The sequence below is a fragment of the Pelodiscus sinensis genome, chromosome 19 (assembly GCF_052426305.1).
Source record: "Pelodiscus sinensis isolate ZL-2025 chromosome 19, ASM5242630v1, whole genome shotgun sequence".
Taxonomy (NCBI): Eukaryota; Metazoa; Chordata; order Testudines; family Trionychidae; genus Pelodiscus; species Pelodiscus sinensis.
In genome coordinates, this window is record NC_143070.1 from 14,831,594 (window position 1) to 14,848,834 (window position 17,241).

General features: G+C 45.9%; 1 protein-coding gene across 1 annotated transcript; it reads left to right on the forward strand.

Moving 5' to 3' along the window:
• The first annotated feature begins 475 nt into the window (after positions 1-475).
• Positions 476-13,201, forward strand: LOC142823276 (killer cell lectin-like receptor subfamily F member 1). The gene is made up of 4 exons (XM_089770607.1): positions 476-1,447; positions 7,855-7,953; positions 10,580-10,753; positions 11,980-13,201. Exons 1-4 carry the CDS (start codon positions 1,360-1,362, stop codon positions 12,141-12,143), a joined length of 525 nt encoding a protein of 174 aa, XP_089626733.1. The 5' UTR covers positions 476-1,359; the 3' UTR covers positions 12,144-13,201.
• The last annotated feature ends 4,040 nt before the right edge of the window (positions 13,202-17,241 follow it).

The window sequence follows — 17,241 nt, forward strand, 5'->3', positions numbered from 1 at the left end:
AGAGCAGCGAATGGCAACCCCCCCCCCCACTGACAGGAAGTGCTGAGCTGAACTAGCCTTGCTGCAGCATCAAAGGATGCTGGTGGTGTGAACAACTCCTTTTGTGTGAAGCAATTTCTTGACCAACGGCAATTTCCTGAGAAAGTCCCATGGGCAGGCTCAGCTCATGTGTTAGCTGAAATGCCTCGAATCAATTTCCAGCAAGTTCACTGGTTGGTTACAATTCTTTCTAGTGTCAAACCGCTGGCACTACTTTGGAAAAATCACACTCTTCACCTGCCAGACTGTAGCAGCAAAGGCCGGTTAAACAATACACAATGTGATATGCAGCTATTGTAGCAAAGGAACGTAGGTCACTGATCTATAAGAGGGAGAATGCTCCACCCACAAAAAAACCTTAACTCTGCCCATGTTAAGGCCTGCCTCAGAATGCTACTAACACACATACCATGAGGCTGTCTTCCCACGTACTCCTGTCCCAGTACAACATTGTGGCCGAAAGGGCTAAGATGACCCTGAGATGTAGAAACAGGGGACTCTTGAAGGAGCTGGGAAGATATTTACATCTGGTTTTGGCCCTGGTGTGATCACTGCTGGGATCCTGTGTCCAGATCTGGTGCCCACAATCCAGGAAACATGTTGCTAAATTGGAAAGGCTTGGGGAGAGCCATGAGAATGGTAAAAGGACTGGAAAAATGGGCACTTACTTGATGAGCACCAGCAGGAATTGAACCAGGCAGCTTCAGAGCTAGAAGTGTGAGCCCCTATAGTGTGCACAAGAGAGCCAGAGGCCGTGTGCAGGGCTGTAACAGACCTATAGCCTCTGCAGGTCACCCATAGCTGGGGTCACAGACCACGTCTTGGCCAGTGATTTATACATGTCCATCTCTCCCCTCCCATTGCTGCCCCTCAGTGCCTTGGGGGAGGAGGGTTTGCGGAGTTTCCCAGAATGCACTGCTTCTGCGGCTGAGCTGGGAAGATTGGTTTTGGTACCCAGAGGACGTCACGGTGGAAATGATTTAGGAGGCGGTTAGTGTGGACACAGGGCGAACTTTCAGTGGTTGTAAACCCCATTCAGCAGGGCTAGTTGGGGGGCCCTGACCCGCTTGAATTCAAAGCCGATCTACCCGGCCCGTTCAGTTCTCAGAACAATCCAGGGGAGGGGGAAAGACAGAGCGGTAGCCACTTAATGCACACCGCTCAATGTCTGCATTTCCTGTGTGGTTTCTAGTGAAGAACGGTCAGTGCTTGTAGGTGCCCTGAGCTGCACAGATCATGCCTGATGGCCAGTTAATGGGGCACCTCCTTGCCCCGCTCTGAGCCCCTGCTGGGAAATCAAAGCAGGGACACACTTGGCCAATGGAAGACGAAGAGGGCTACATGGCATTAGACCTCCGGCAGAAGCAGAGACAGGCAGGCCGCCACGCAGCAGGAGGTGGGGCCCATGGTAAGTCTTCGAGCGCCCTGGGTACCTGCTTTTGCAACACAGCAATTACAGGCTGGCTTTAAAGAAAACCAGCGGAGCTGCAATTTACTAGAATCGGGCACCCAACTCCACTGGACGGCTCTAACAGCCCTCGCCTGATCCTTTATGTGCTGCATTTCAGAAGAGATGAGTGAAAGCATCTCAGGGTGAGTGGATGGTTCACAGGGAGTAAGACTGGCTGAATCTGCCCTTTAATTTTGTATTTCCAATGTCACAGCTAAAGATTTGTTCCAGCAACTACTCACCAGGGGCAGATGACCGTTTTGCGGGGCCCCGGGCAGCGTAATTTCGTGGGGCCCCCCCTTTGCCACGGCGCATGCGCGAGGCTTTTTGGAGCGCGGGGCCCGGGGCGGCCGCCCCGTTCGCCCTGCCCTATATCCACCCCTGCTACTCACTATGTGTGGTAGGGTTAACTACGCTGCATAGCACCGTTCCGGGCCTAAATGTCAGATGAGAACTAATTCTTCTCGAGGGCTGACATTAAAACCAGTAGCGGTCCAGCTGGCCTCCAAACAGACTTCAAACAGCAGGCATTTATCAGCACAGGCCTGATTCTGAATGAGCTTCCCCAACCCGTGTATCTGTCTTAGAGGCAGAAAAATCTCTGTCTCCCTTGAGCTGTGCACATGAAGTGTAGCTGTGTTGGTCCTAGGATAGGAGAGAGACGAGATAGGTGGGCAAAGCTTTTACCAGACCAACTTGGGTTGGTGGAAGAAACAAACTTTCCAGCCACACGGAGCTTTCCTTCAGGTGTGTGCAGCTCAAAAGCTTGTCTCTTCCACCAACTGAACTTGATCCAATAAGAACATAAGGGCAGTCGTATTGGGTCAGATCAAAGGACCATCCAGTCTTTTGACAGTGGCCAACGGCAGATGCCCCCGAGGGAATGAACAGAATTGGTTGTGATGGGTTGTAACTCAGAGGTCCCCTTGGGGCTGACCATGCCACAGTGCCCACCTACCTGCCCTTTGGTGCTCTCCACCATGATTTGGTCTCCCCCAGCCAAGACACGGAAGTAACAGCCCCCGCCCCCCATCAGAGCAACACACACACATCAGGTCAGCCCTGAGAAGGCCCAGCTCTAAGGCCATTAACAGAAGTCAAGAGTTCAGCCCCGAAGAGGATCAAAACCCCAGATAAATCCGCCTTACTCTGTATAACAGTTTTACACAGAGAGAGTCCATAAGGCGCAGCTTCTTTATCAATGAGAGAGAGATGCATATGCATAAGCCAATTTTCAGAGAGCATGGGACAGGGCCCAGTCACACAAGTAATCAAGTGAGCCAATAAAAGATAACATCTCTTCTCCCTCGCCTCTCTAAAGTATTGGGGGTAGCCAAGTTAGTCCGTACAAGATAATCTTAAAAAACAACAAATGGTCTGGTAGCACTTTATAGACTAACAAAACATGTGAGTCTATAAAGTGCTACCAGACCACTTGTTGTTTTTTAAGTTTTCTCTGAAGTGTGTGTGTCATTCTCAGGTGAGAGGAAACTTTGGCACACATCAACAAGCTGTATTTTCCACGCAAAGACCGACACAAAGGTTGTTTTGTTGTTTATTTTGCGGCGCACTGCCTACAGTTTGCGCTGTAAACTCCATAGTTGTTTTAGTCTTTAACAAAGAAAATTGCTCTTGTGGCTGAGACCCTCGCCTGCTGCTGAAGAGTCCTGGGGCAAATCACCTGTGTGCCTCAGTTTCCCCCTTGTAGCATGGGGATGAAAACAAAGGCCCTTATTAAAAAAAATTGCTGGGATTTTATCACTCTTTATTCTAAAATTTTTAAAAGGAGTACACATAGTCAAAACTGAAAACAAAACATAGTGGATGGGTCCAAGGGGAACCTGATACTCTTGGAGGCCATGGAAGAGGGGGTACTTACAATATAGCAGTCTGGTGGTCTCAGCTATTGAGATCATGCTCCCTGCTCATCTTGTTCCCCCATTGCTCAGAGGAAGCAGACAGGGCTGGGATCAAGAAGAGCAGTGTTCCCTGTGAGCTATGCGCTTGTGCGGCGACTCAGGAGGGATTCAAATACCACCAGCCGATTAGCAGAGCGCTGACAGCTAGCTTTTTTGTTTCTACTAGTGGTGCACATTGGCATATGCCTCAGTGCACAGAACAAAATTTATTCCACATGTGGACTGAAAAGATCAGAGGGAACATTGATCAGGAGGGGAATGGAGTGCTGCACACTGTGGCTACGTCTACATTGCGCTCTCCTGCGCAAGAACATATGCAAATGAGGCATGCCTCATTTGCATATGTTCTTGCACAAGAGAGCGAAATGTAGACATAGCCTGTGAGTACTGGCTCTTCGATCAGACAGAGTCTTCTCCTGATCTCGGCCCTTAGCACAGCCCCATCTGCTCCCTGGGACCACACTGAAGCTCTGTATAGAGTCAGGAAGGTGGTTCTGTGTGGGTCGGGTTGGCTGCCAGTACCAGACCGTCTCTCCATCTTGCTCTCCAAGGCAGACAGACCCTAGTCAGACAGAACTCATGCACAGGAAGCAGGTTAGGCTGTGGTGCAGGGCCAGGGTCCGGAAGGGCCCTCCCCTCAAAGTTTGGTCAGTAGTCAAGGTGTGGAATCTTCCTCCTCCCACTTGATTTTAAGTTTCAGGTCTACTTCTTCTGCCAAAAAATTCTTGGGTCTCAAAAAAGCCAAATTTGCATGAAAAAAAAATCGGGAAAACTTGAGTCCCGGCTTTTTCAAAACCTGGGAAATGTTCAGAGAAGAATCAGAAAATACGGAAAGTGAAGGGGATCCTTGCGTGAAGATGATAATTCTTTCTTTGCTTGTTCTAATCAGCTCACATGCTCTTGGGCAGAGCCCGACATATTGGCTACGTCTACACTGTGTTTCATCAAAAACAACAAGGGGTCCTGTCATGCCTTAAAGACTAACAATTTTATTATGGCATGAGCTTTCGTGAATTGCAACTCACTTTGTCAGATGCATGAAGTGAAAGAAAAAGAAACAGGTGGTACGGTTACAGAGATGAGGGTGTTACATTAGAGCTAATCAATTGGGACAGATATGAATAAGAAGGCGAGAATACTGAAAGGGAAAAATTACTTATTTCCGCTGTTTCATGTTGCAGACTGGTTTTGATCTGGAATTCATATGCACATTTGACACCATGGCTGCGTTTAGACTGGCAAAAACTTGCCAGCTGTCTACACTGGCCGCTTGAATTTGTACGAGAACACTGACGATCTCATGTAAGATTGTCAGTGTTCTTGCACAAATACACTGACGCTCCCGCTCAGGAAAAAGCCCTCTTGCACAAATATTTTTGCGCGAGAGGGCCAGTGTAGACAGGGAAGAACTGTTTTGCACAAAAAAGCCCTGATGGTGAAAATGGCAATCGGGGCTTTCTTGCGCAAAATCGTGTCTAGACTGGCCACGGATGCTTTTACGCAAAAGCACTTTTTGCACAAAGGCACCCGTGCCAATCTAGACGCTCTTTTGCAGAAATACTTTTAACGGAAAAACTTTTCCGTTAAAAGCAATTCTGCAAAATCATGCCAGTCTAGACGCACCCCATCAGTATGGGTCTGAATTTGGGATTGGGAAAAGCTCTCTCATTACAATAAGCAATCGTTCCCTTTAGGTATTCTGACCTTGTTGTCCACATCCACCTTGACTGAATTAGCTCTGAGGTAACATTCCCTTCTCTGTAACTCTACCAACACTTCCATGTCTGTAGCCCTACTGTCAGTTTCTGTCACTTTCACTTCATGCATCTGATGAAGTGAGCTGCAACTCACAAAAGCTTATCCCATAATAAAATTGTTAACCTTTAAGGTTCCACCGGTCTCCTTGTCTTGTTTTATTTTCCTGTTTATTTAAAGAGCTAGCTTGTAGTTTTAATACAGCTTTCCACTTGCCTCAACTGGTATGGCTGAAGCACAGATTCTCTGTGTAGCCACAAAGGGAAGTACCTAGGACCTCACCCTTTATGTGACAGAGCCAACCAGTCAGTAACGGTTCATTTGTTAACGGGTTGAAATTGTTTGCAGTGGAGTACAGCTGTGTTGGTGCCAGGATATTCGAAGAAGAAGGTGGGTGAGGTAATATCTTTTATTGGCCCAATTTCTCTTGATGGAAGAGAGAAGCGTTGAAGAAGAACTCCGTGTGTCTTGAAAACTTGTCTGTCACCAACAGAAATTGATCCCTTAAATGATGTTACTTCACTTTCCTTGTTTCTCTCATAGGGTATGTCTACACTACAAAGTTAATTCGAACTAACAGCCGTTAGTTCGAATTAACTTTCATAGCGTCTATACACACAAACCACTAGTTCGAACTTAATTCAAACTAGCAGAGCGCTTAATTTGAACTAGGTAAACCTCATTCTACAAGGACTAACGCCTAGTTCAAATTAACTAGTTCGAATTAAGGGCTGTGTAGCCACTTAATTCGAACTAGAGGGAGGCTAGCCCTCCCCAGCTTTCCCTGGTGGCCACTCTGGGCACCACCAGGGAAACTCTTCTGCCCCCCTCCCAGACCCGGATCCCTTAAAGAGGCACGGGCTGGCTACGGTGCCCGTGCCAGGTGTAAGCCTGCCAGCACCCAGCCAGCAGACCCTGCACCTGGCACGGCTCCAGCCAGCCACCCGCTGCCACACAGGCCTCCGCCTCTTCCCGGAACCAGGCTGGTGGCTCCCGGGAGCCTGCTCAGCTCCACAAGAGGCGGGCGCCCGCCTGGTCTAGTGCAGACACCGTGGACCTCATCCACGACCTCCGCACTAGGCACAGGAAAGTGGCCGTCTAGGGCAGGATAGCTGCCAACCTGGCCACCCAGGAGCAGGTTTGCATGAAAATCAAAGTGGTCCAGTGAGACCGCTGACCCTGAGCCCTGAGCTTAGAATGGCTGTACTGGGTCAGACCAAAGGTCCATCTAGCCCAGTAGCCTGTCTGCCGACAGCGGCCAACACTAGGTACCCTGGAGAGGATGGACCGAAGACAATGACCAAGCCATTTCTCTCGTGCCATCCATCTCCAGCCTTCCACAAACAGAGGCCAGGGACACCATTTCTACCCCCTGGCTAATAGCACTCCATGGACCCAACCTCCATCACTTTATCTCACTTCTCTTTAAACTCTGTTCTAGTTCTAGCCTTCACAGCCTCCTGCAGCAAGGAGTTCCATAGGTTGACTATTTGCTTTGTGAAGAAGAACTTTCTGTTGTTAGTTTGAAGCCTGCTACACATTCATTTCATCTGGTGTCCTCTAGTCCTTCTATTATGGGAACTAATGAAGAACTTTTCTGTATGCACCCTCTCCACACCACTCATTCTTTTATAGACCTCTATCATATCCCCCCTCAGTCTCCTCTTTTCTAAGCTGAAAAGTCCCAGTCTCTTTAGCCTCTCTTTGTATGGGACCTGTTCCAAACCCCTCATCATTTTAGTTGCCCTCCCTCTCCCACCCTCTCTCTTCCCCTCTCCCACCTCCTTTTCCCAGTCTCCCCCAGTTTTGTTCAATAAAGAGAGCTTCTATTTTTGAACACACGTGTCCTTTATTTTGTACATCAGGAAGGGGGGCTAGGGAGGGGTAAGTGGAAGGAGGCGAGGGTGGAATGGGGTACGAGCCCCCGATGGGGAGGACTGGGCTGGCTCTGCAGGCTCCTTGGGGTGGAAGCTCTCCTGCAGCCCCACGATTGACCCCTCACCCCGAATGGCAGCCTGCGGCAAGTGCAGCCGGGCTGATGGCCGAGTGCTGTGATGTGCCGAGTGTGGGCACTCAGGGCACTCCAAGCCAGGACTGCTTTGCAAGCGGGGAACCCCTGAGAACTGTCTGTCCAGGGTGGGGGTCGGGTCCTTTTAAGAACATCCCTCGGCTAGCCTGAGACAGCAGTTCCACGCTCTAAGTCCTAATCTGATGCCCTGCCGGCACTGCTTCCGGCCATCCTTAACCTCGGTTCAGGGTCCTCTCAATGTGGACATGCTAGTTCGAATTAGCAAAACGCTAATTCGAACTAGTTTTTAAGTCTGGATGCGCTAATTTGAATTAGCTTAGTGCTGTAGTGTAGACATACCCATAGTTATCTTTAGTATATCTTCAGCTTTGACATATGGTATTCTGGTAAGACACTTCAAATAATTGCTTCTGGTGTTACATAAATACGCTATCGGCTATACAACAGCATCCCATGTCTCACTGTTATTATCTCTGACTGCTGTTTGACCATCTCTGTTCCAGGACTGGGATTTATGTATAAATATAGCAAGTAGTCCCAGACTCCATGTTGTTGTCTTCTCCTACACTGGAAACCACCCAACAAGGCCCTGGCATGTTGCTTCTGCTTGGCAGAGAAGCAGAAGGGGTGTTAGAATGAGCTCCACATATGGATTGTTGCAGATTCCTGTGAGCGTGCCCGCTGTATTCGAATTGCTCTAGGGGTCGGATGGGCTGGGAATATTGTCCTGCTGGCTGCTGTGATAGCACTGGGGCTGTGGGGTGAGTAGTTCCAGGGCTTATAACCCTTTGCACAGGTATGTAACAGTGTACCATGAATTCTCCTTTTCCCACATGCCATTGAGATTCCACTTCTGCTTCCAATGTGTTATGTGATCAGAACCCCCGGCACATCCTCATTGCAGGTCACCATATGATATGAAGAATGGGAAATGACAGCCTAGGAAGGAGTAATGCAGAAAGGTAGCCAGGAGCCATAGTGGACCACAAGCTAAATATGAGTCAACAGTGGGAGACTGTTGCAAAAAAAGCAAACATGATTCTGGGAGGCATTAACAAGAGTGTTGTGAGCAAGACATGAGAAGTCATTCTTCCGCTCTACTCTGCTCTGGTTAGACGTCACTCGGAGTATTGTGTCCAGTTCTGGGCACCATATTTCAAGAAAAATGTGGAGAAATTGGAGAAGGTCCAGAAAAGAGCAACAAGAGTGATGAAAGGTCTAGCGAACATGAGCTATGAGGAAAGACTGAAAGAATTGGGCTTGTTTAGTTTGGAAAGGAGAAGACTTAGAGAGGGAATGATAGCAGTTTTCAAGTAGCTAAAAGAATGTTACAAGGAGGAGGGAGAAAAAATGTTCTCTTTGTCCTCTGAGGATAGGACAAGAAGCAAGGGGCTTAAACTGCAGCAAGAGAGGTTTAGGTTGGGCATTACAAAAAACTTCCTAACTGTCAGGGTGGTTAAACACTGGAATAAATTGCTTAGGGAGGTTGTGAAATCTCCATGTCTGGAGATATTTAAGAGCAGGTTGGATAGACCCCTATCAGGGATGGTCTAGATGGTGTTTGGTCCTGCCATGAGGGCAGGGGACTGGACTCGATGACCTCTCAAGGTCCCTTCCAGTTCTAGTGTTCTATGATTCTATGATTCTATGAACAAAATGTACATCAGAGCTGGAAACATGAGAGTCCTGGGATGTGCCTAGATCATGTCCCAGTTAAATGTGTAGGGAAAAGGGGATTACAACTTACAGTTACGGCTCTGCGCAGATACAAAATTGGTATCCACAGCCACAATAATGTGGATGCGGATACCGGTGGATATAAAGCAGATATCTGTAAATTTGCAGGGATCTACAAACGAATTTTGTATCTGCTCAGGTTCATAACTCCTGGCTAGGTTTTCCCAAGGTCATTCTTTTAATCAGTCTAGATGCTCCGTGTACACAGCCAGTCTGCTGTTTAATTACACAGGCTCAGGATCATCCTGGACGTCCCAGATATTTGTTCCGCAAAGGTGACAACCCCATTAAACACTCAGTTTTCTCTCAAGTATCAGAGGGGTAGCCGTGTTAGTCTGAATCTGCAAAAGCGACGAGGAGTCCTGTGGCACCTTATAGACTAACTGAAGTGTAGGAGCATAAGCTTTCGTGGGCAAAGACCCACTTCGTCAGATGCATGTAGTGGAAATTTCCAGAGGCAGGAATAAATATGCAGGCCAGGATCAGGCTGGAGATGACCAGGTGGATCCAATCAAGGAGGATGAGGCCCACTTCTAGCAGCTGATCTGGAGGTGTGAATTCCAAGAGAACAGAAGCTGCTTTTGTAGTTAGCAAGCCATTCACAGTCTTTGTTTAATCCAGAGTTGATTGTGTCAAACTTAAAGATGAACTGTAGCTCAGCAGTTTCTCTTTGAAGTCTGGTCCTGAAGTTTTTTTGCTGCAGGATGGCTACTTTTAGAGCTGCAATTGTGTGTCCAGGAAGACTGAAGTGTTCCCCTACAGGTTTTTGTATGTTGCCATTCCTAATATCAGATTTGTGTCCATTGATTCTTTTACGTAGGGACTGTCCTGTTTGGCTGATGTATATAGCAGTGGGGCATTGTTGGCACATGATGGCATATATTACGTTGGTGGATGTGCAGGAGAATGTACCAGTGACAGTATGGCTGATCTGGTTAGGTCCTGTGATGGTGTTGCTGGTGTATATATGTGGGCAGAGTTGGCACCGAGGTTTGTTGCAAGGATTGGTTCCTGAGTTCGAGTTATTATGGTGCGGTGTGTAGTTGCTGGTGAGAATATGCTTCAGGTTGGCGGGTTGTCTGTGGGCAAGGACCGGCCTACCTCCCAAGGCCTGTGAAAGCGAGGGATCATTGTCCAGGATGGGTTGAAGATCACTAATGATGCATTGGAGAGGTTTTAGCTGGGGACTGTAGGTGAAGGCCAGTGGTGTTCTGTTGGTTTCTTTCTTGGGCTTGTCCCGTAGCAGGAGGCTTCTGGGTACACGTCTGGCTCTGTCAATCTGTCTCCTCACTTCCTCGTGTGGGTATCGCAGTTTACAGAATGCTTGTTGAAGATCTTGTAGGTGTAGGTTTCTGTCTGAGGGGCTGGAGCATATGTGGTTGTACCTCAGTGCTTGGCTGTAAACAATGGATCGTGTGGTGTGTCCGGGATGGAAACTGGAGGCATGCAGGTAAGTATAGCGGTCGGTAGGTTTTCGGTATAGGGTGGTATTGATATGACCTTCACTTATTTGTATCGTGGTGTCCAGGAAATGGACCTCCCGTGTAGATTGGTCCATGCTGAGGTTGATGGTGGGGTGGAAGCTGTTGAAATCATGGTGAAAGTTTTCTCTGACCTCCTCTTGTCACTGATGTTGGTGCTGTCGTAAAGTTTTCCAGTTACACGTCCGTTGTGAAGAACAGACCAGAGCAGCAACGAATAGCATGAATAACGACGGTGCCACCTACGTTTTCACCAATGGAACCAGACACACCACTAACCTGGAAGAGTTCCTGTCTCACTTGAAACAATTTCTGTGTCAGCCTTCCTACAGTCGCTCAGAAGGTAACCTCATAGGTACCACTGCAGCTTCCTGCACTGCGGTGACGTCTAGTGGCAACTTTGTAATTCAGTACACACAGAACAGGTTGCTTCCATATGTGCCATAAATACCCTCATTGCTTGTGAATCTTGCATCCCCAAAGGTTGAAAGATTCTTCCACTCCTCCTATATCCCACCATATACACAACAGTGTCCTGCGGGGGGGAAAGATCACCCTATGGCTTTAACTATGGTTTAGAGCAATGTTTCTCAACCTTATTTTTATAAAGTACCCCTTTAAAAAAAATAAAAATTATAAGTACCCCCAGTACCTACAGTTTTCAGACACACAATATTTTTTCTACCATTGCAACATATTTGTTTAAACAACTTAATTGTAGCTGAGTGGGCGATGAAATTTTTGGGTGTTAAAAATACAAAAATAATAAAATGCTGTAAAACGTAAAACAAAAATTCAGTTTTCTCCAAATTTCAGTTGTGTTTACATACTCCCCAGACTTCTCTCGAGTACCTCTAAAGGTACGCATACCACTGGTTGAGAAACACTGGTTTAGCAACCTCCCTACCATAAATCATCTATCAACAATAAGCAGCCATCTCTGGGGAGGAACTTTCTGGTTCTTTAGCAGCGCACTACAACACTGTATGCAAGAGCTAAAGAGCAGAAATATCCAACTGCAATTTCACAGGGAATTAAGGGAGGGGGGAAATGTAGCTACCCAAACTGGCAAAGCAACATTGCTGTTCAAAAGTGGCAATGAGGTGTAATAATCCCATTTTGATGCCACCACCTGAAAAACTATAAGAGCTGAGGAAACTGTAAGAACTGAGGAAATTATTCTGCACATACATGGAAAAAGCCCACACATGGATGGAAAAGATTAGAGGGAACATTACCCACTACTTATCTTTTAAATGCACCAAAAGGCGGCCAGCAGAAATTGCAATCTTTTTGCTGGACAGCTCTAGTTTTCTATTTTGCATGATGTTTGGGTGGATGGGGGAGACTTCATTCACTGACCATGTCTATGTACACAGTCTAATGATTTACACGTTCAAATAAAAGCACTAGATCCCCACAAACTTCCAACTCTGCAATTCCATTCTGCAATACCAGAGGTCTGGCTGACACCTCTACCAATGCACCTTCCCCCTGGGCTGCAGTGTTTCCTGCCATCCGGCAACAAGACCTATCCTTAAACTAAACTATCTTCTTTCCTTACTCCAGAGGGCTCCGGGTGCAAATTCTGCCCTACGGACTGGCACATGCATGAGGGAAAATGCTACTGGGCATCTAAAGAGAGTGGAATTTGGAACAGGAGCAATGATGATTGCTTAGCGAAGAGGTCTCACCTCCTGGTGATCCAGGATGAAAAGGAGATGGTAAAGTAAAAGGCAAATTTGTTGCAAAGAAAGCAAACGTGATTCTGGGATGCATTAACATGTGTTGTGAGCAAGACATGAGAAGTCATTCTTCCGCTCTACTCTGCACTGGTTAGGCCTCAGTTGGAGTATTGTGTCCAGTTCTGGGCACCGCATTTCAAGAAAGATGTGGAGACATTGGAGAGGGTCCAGTGAAGAGCAACGAGAATGATTAAAGGTCTAGAGAACATGAGCTATGAGGGAAGTCTGAAGGAATTGGGTTTGTTTAGTTTAGAAAAGAGAAGACTGACGGGGGACATGATAGCTGTTTTCATTCATCTAAAAGGGTGTCATAAGGAGGAGGGAGAAAACTTGTTCATCTTGGCCTCTGAGGATAGAACAAGAAGCAATGGGCTTAAATTGCAGCAAGGGAGGTTTCGGTTGGACGTTAGGAAAAAGTTCCTAACTGTCAGGATGGTCAAACACTGGAATAAATTGCCCAGGGAGGTTGTGGAACCTCCATCTGTGGAGATATTTAAGAGTAGGTTAGATAAATGTCTATCAGAGATGATCTAGACAGTATTTGGTCCTGCCATGAGGGCAGGGGACTGGACTCGATGACCTCTCGAGGTCCCTTCCAGTCCTAGTATTCTATGATTCTATGAAATTACATACACTGCAGCTGGGGTAATAGGTCACTTGTTATAATATTATCACCCCTATTTCTAACACTACTGCTGCTCCTTTGCCAAGCAGAAGCAGCATTTTGGGACCTTGTTGAGTGATTTCTGGTGCAGGAGAAGTTAACAACATGGAGTCCGGGATGACTTGCTATTTACACAGGAATACCAGCCCTGGAACAGAGAAGGTCAAACAGCATGCAGGGCAATCCCTTCTCCCAGGCATCTCAGCCCAACACCAACAGCCAGTTCCTAGGGAGCCCCTCTAACTCCAGAATGACCTGTCTTTGGAAAGAAATAGCTTTGGCTCAGGTAGTGCTGATCGTTGCTCATGATAGCCCCTGAAAATCAACAGCCTGTGTCTAAAGAGAGTTTGCAGGGAATGGTATCAACTTATGGCATGTTCATTCAGTCCCTTCTAATTTGTTCTTCACAGTATTTCATAGCCAATGTCACTCAGGACACAAATCTGGTTTGGCTGGGACTCACCATGACATCCCCACAGAGGAAGTGGACCTGGGTGGACAACTCCCATCTGGATCAAACACGGTGAGCGTTGCTGGTGTTGACTATTTTCTAGCAGCTTAGAAACAATAGTTTGACTTTCTGATTTTGACAGGGACCAAAAGTGATACACTCCCTCCCTCTGTCACTAATAGGACTTGAAGATCATGACAGAGGTCAATAAAAAGGTAATTTCTCTAAGATATCTCTCTATATATTTTAGAGATTTGTGTGTTTGTCTGTCTGTGAGTCCATCCGTCTGTGTGTCTCTGCATGAGTTCATTTATTCCAGAACTCTTAAATGGTCAGAGCTAGGGCCAACAACTTTGATTGCAGCTTCCTCTTTTTCTAACAGAAAGAAAGCTCAGCGTTTGGTTGTGCCAGGACAACCGGAAGTGCTGGGAATTGCACTGTTTTCCTCCTGGACACCTCTCAGCTGCATAATATAAAACTCCCCTGCATCATTCGATATCCTGCTTCCACAAGGCACACGAGTGTGCTGCTGTTTCAAGATTTTAAGAGAATATATTCACTAATGGGACTAGATCATGCTTTCAGAACATAAGTGTGGCCATATTGGATCAGATTAATGGTTCATCTAACCCAGTGTTCTGTATTCCGATAGTGGCCAATACCAGGTGCCCCAGAGGGAATGAACAGAACAGAGAATCAAGTGATTTATTCCCTGTCACCCATTCCCAACTTCTGGCAAACAGAGGCCAGGGACACCAATACTGTCATCCTGGCTAATAGCAATTGATGGACCTAACCTCCAATAATTTATCTAGCTCTTTTTTGAGCCCTACTAGGGTGCATCTACACTGAACCCATAGGTCAAAATAAGATACGCAATTTGAGCTATGCAAATTGTGTATCTTATTTCAATCTAATTTCAGAATAAACCGCTATTCTAAAATGTCCCTTAACCCTCGTGGAATAAGGTTACAGGGATATTGGAATAGTGAGCCCATTTTTTCGAAATCTATTTTGAAATAGATTTAAAAGATGTGGAATAGCTATTTTGGGTTACTGAAAGTATCCTGAAGTAGCCCCATAGTCTAGATGTAGCTTTATGGTATTTGCCTTCACAACATCCTCTGGCAAGGAGTTCCACAGAGCATGCATTTTCCACTGTGTGAAAAAAAAACTTCCTTTTGTTTGTTTCGCACCTGCTGACTATTCATTTCATTTGGTGACCCCTCATTGTTGTGTTACTATAAGGAATAAATAACTTTTACTTATTCACTTTCTCCAGAGCGATCATGATTTTATAGACCTCCATCATATCCCCCTCTTAGTCATCTTTTTTCCAAGCTGAAAATTGCCAATCCTATTAATTTCTCCTCATCTGGTAGCCATTCTATCTTTCTAATCACTTTTGTTGCCCTTTTCTGAATCTTTTCCAATTCCAGTGTATCTTTTTTGAGATGAGGCATTCACATCTGCACGCTGTGTTCAAGAACACAAAGGGGCCTGCATCTGAGAATATAATCTTCTGACAATCCATAGCATCTCCATGGGTGATACTGAATGGCATTGATTATCATAATGTATCTTTCTGGACACAGAAATTCAGAGTAGATGATCCAAACCATCCTTTTGAGACTTAAGATCTATTAATCTAAGATAGGACTATAAACAGTAAAATACCTTCATTGTCTAGTTCTTGAATGATGTCATTATAGGACAGTGTTAAGGTTGTTTAATTTGCCAACTCTATATTTCCACGTCTCAGCAGGTCTTTAAAATAAACTTATTTGTGTATGTTTTGGGTTTTTAACACTGATTTTGAGGATAGTGGCAATATCTCTCTAAATTCCAGCTGTGTGTACTCAACTTCACTCCAGTGTAATTCAGCCATATGTCTGTGGGAATTATTATATGTTTGTTGCTGTTATTACACCTCGTGGAATTCTGTCCCCACAAAATAAAAATAAAAATAAAAATTCTGCCCATAATATTTTAAAAGTCTACAAAATCCGGCATATTTTGTTGAAATAACACAATATAACCACATGGGTTTGAATTATTTTCATAATTTATTTCAAAATATCCATCAGCAAGTATTTCTGTAACTGTTCAGACAACAAAAAAGATGCAAGACATTGTTTTTTAAAACAAATGGATTCCTTATTAGACATATCAATACAGCACTTCGAGTAATAATTTTGGCTACAATACGGAACCAGGATCCGGGCAAAGGCTGGGGGGAGTCAGAGTAACGAAGGAGCTAAGGGAGAGAGAATTAATTGCTGAGGAGCCTGGGAGTGAACTTGGAGGGTTGTTTGGGGTGGGTGGGATCAGCAGAGAACAGAATGCTTTTTTGGCAGGAGATTTTTCAGGGATCAGGAAACCTCTCCATGAAGATCCTGGTTGGCCTGAAGGCTCTCCCATTCAGTCAGATGCATTTGCCCCTGTCCCCCTCACCCATCATCCTGATGTGCCTCCGTAGTCTCCTCCCCTCTCCTCATGAGGCCTTGCACTTCCATCCCCATTCAACCCTTGATTCATCACTGTCACCCCCACTATCTCCTGATCCCCCACCCTGGTTTGTCCTCCCCAGCCATTCTGAACACCCCGCCCCCCAAAACCCTGTGCATTCCACTCTGTGCTCACCTCATTCTGTGGCCAGGGTGCTGGTGTTGAATTTCTGCTCCTGGAGCAATTCTTCATTCCTGCTGTGTTCTGGTGCCACAGTGACCTCTGTCGGGCAAAAGATGGAACTGCAGCACTTCCGGGGCAGACTGTAATTTCTACGGAAAGAAAATTCTCCAGGACACATGAATTCTGCGCCTATGCAGTGGCACAGACTTCTCTTAAGAATAAATCACTCTTTTGGTAATGTCGACAAGTCTTTTCTGCTGAGACACACCTGCTCATCATATCTGCCCTAGGGCACAGTAAGAAAATACACAGGAGAAGGAAGAAAGCAAGAGGTATTACAAATGTGAGTTCTTGAGGTGAAAAAGCTGTCATTGGTTTAATACATTCAAATGCACAAATTATGAATTTCTCCTTTGTTCTAGGTTCCCAATAGTGGGCCCTGCCGAAAGGAACAGCTGTGGAGTGATAAAAGGAAAGCAGATTCATTCTGAGACCTGCAGTGCTGTTGTTAAATGGATTTGTGAGAAGGAAGCTTTCCTGTTATAATTAAAAAGGCATCCAGGACCCCCTATTTGCAGAAATGAAGCAGAAAGCAGGCTTGCTTGTGATCTGTCACATGGTCAATATTCCAAGGGATTGTTTGTTTATTTTCATTTCAAAGCTGGAATAAAAACGTTCAAAAGAAAAATGGAAGCTCCTTTGAGGATTGGGGGACTTGATTGCTAGCTCCACTTCTATTTCTCTGGCCTAACAGGAGCTGGGATTGACTCCCTGAAAAGTCTCTCTCGCCACATGCATGCCCCGTTGTGAAGAGTTTCATCCCGGAAGTTGGCATACTAAAGACCAAGACTCCCAGCGCTTTTCTTTGAGTCACATTGGAAATAATTTCCCTAATAACGCGTAAGTTTATCCTGACTCATTGCTCATGCACACTTGCCTTTCTTAGCCCCAAAGACCATTGATGCGGGTTGCCTCAGTACAAATATGAGCATATACAGCCATAATCTATGCCCTAGCAACATTACTACATAGGCTATGTCTAGACTGGCATGATTTTCCGCAAATGCTTTTAACAGAAAACTTTTCCGTTAAAAGCATTTTCAGAAAAGAGCGTCTAGATTGGCATGGACGCTTTTCCGCAAAAGCACTTTTTGCGGAAAAGCGTCCATGGCCAATCTAGACGCGCTTTTCCGCAAAAAAGCCCTTATCGCCATTTTCACGATCGGAGCTTTTTTGAGGAAAACAAATCTCAGCTGTCTACAGTGGCTCTTTTGCGCAAAACTTTTGCACAAAAGGGACTTTTGCCCAAACGGGAGCAGCATAGTATTTCTGCAAAAAGC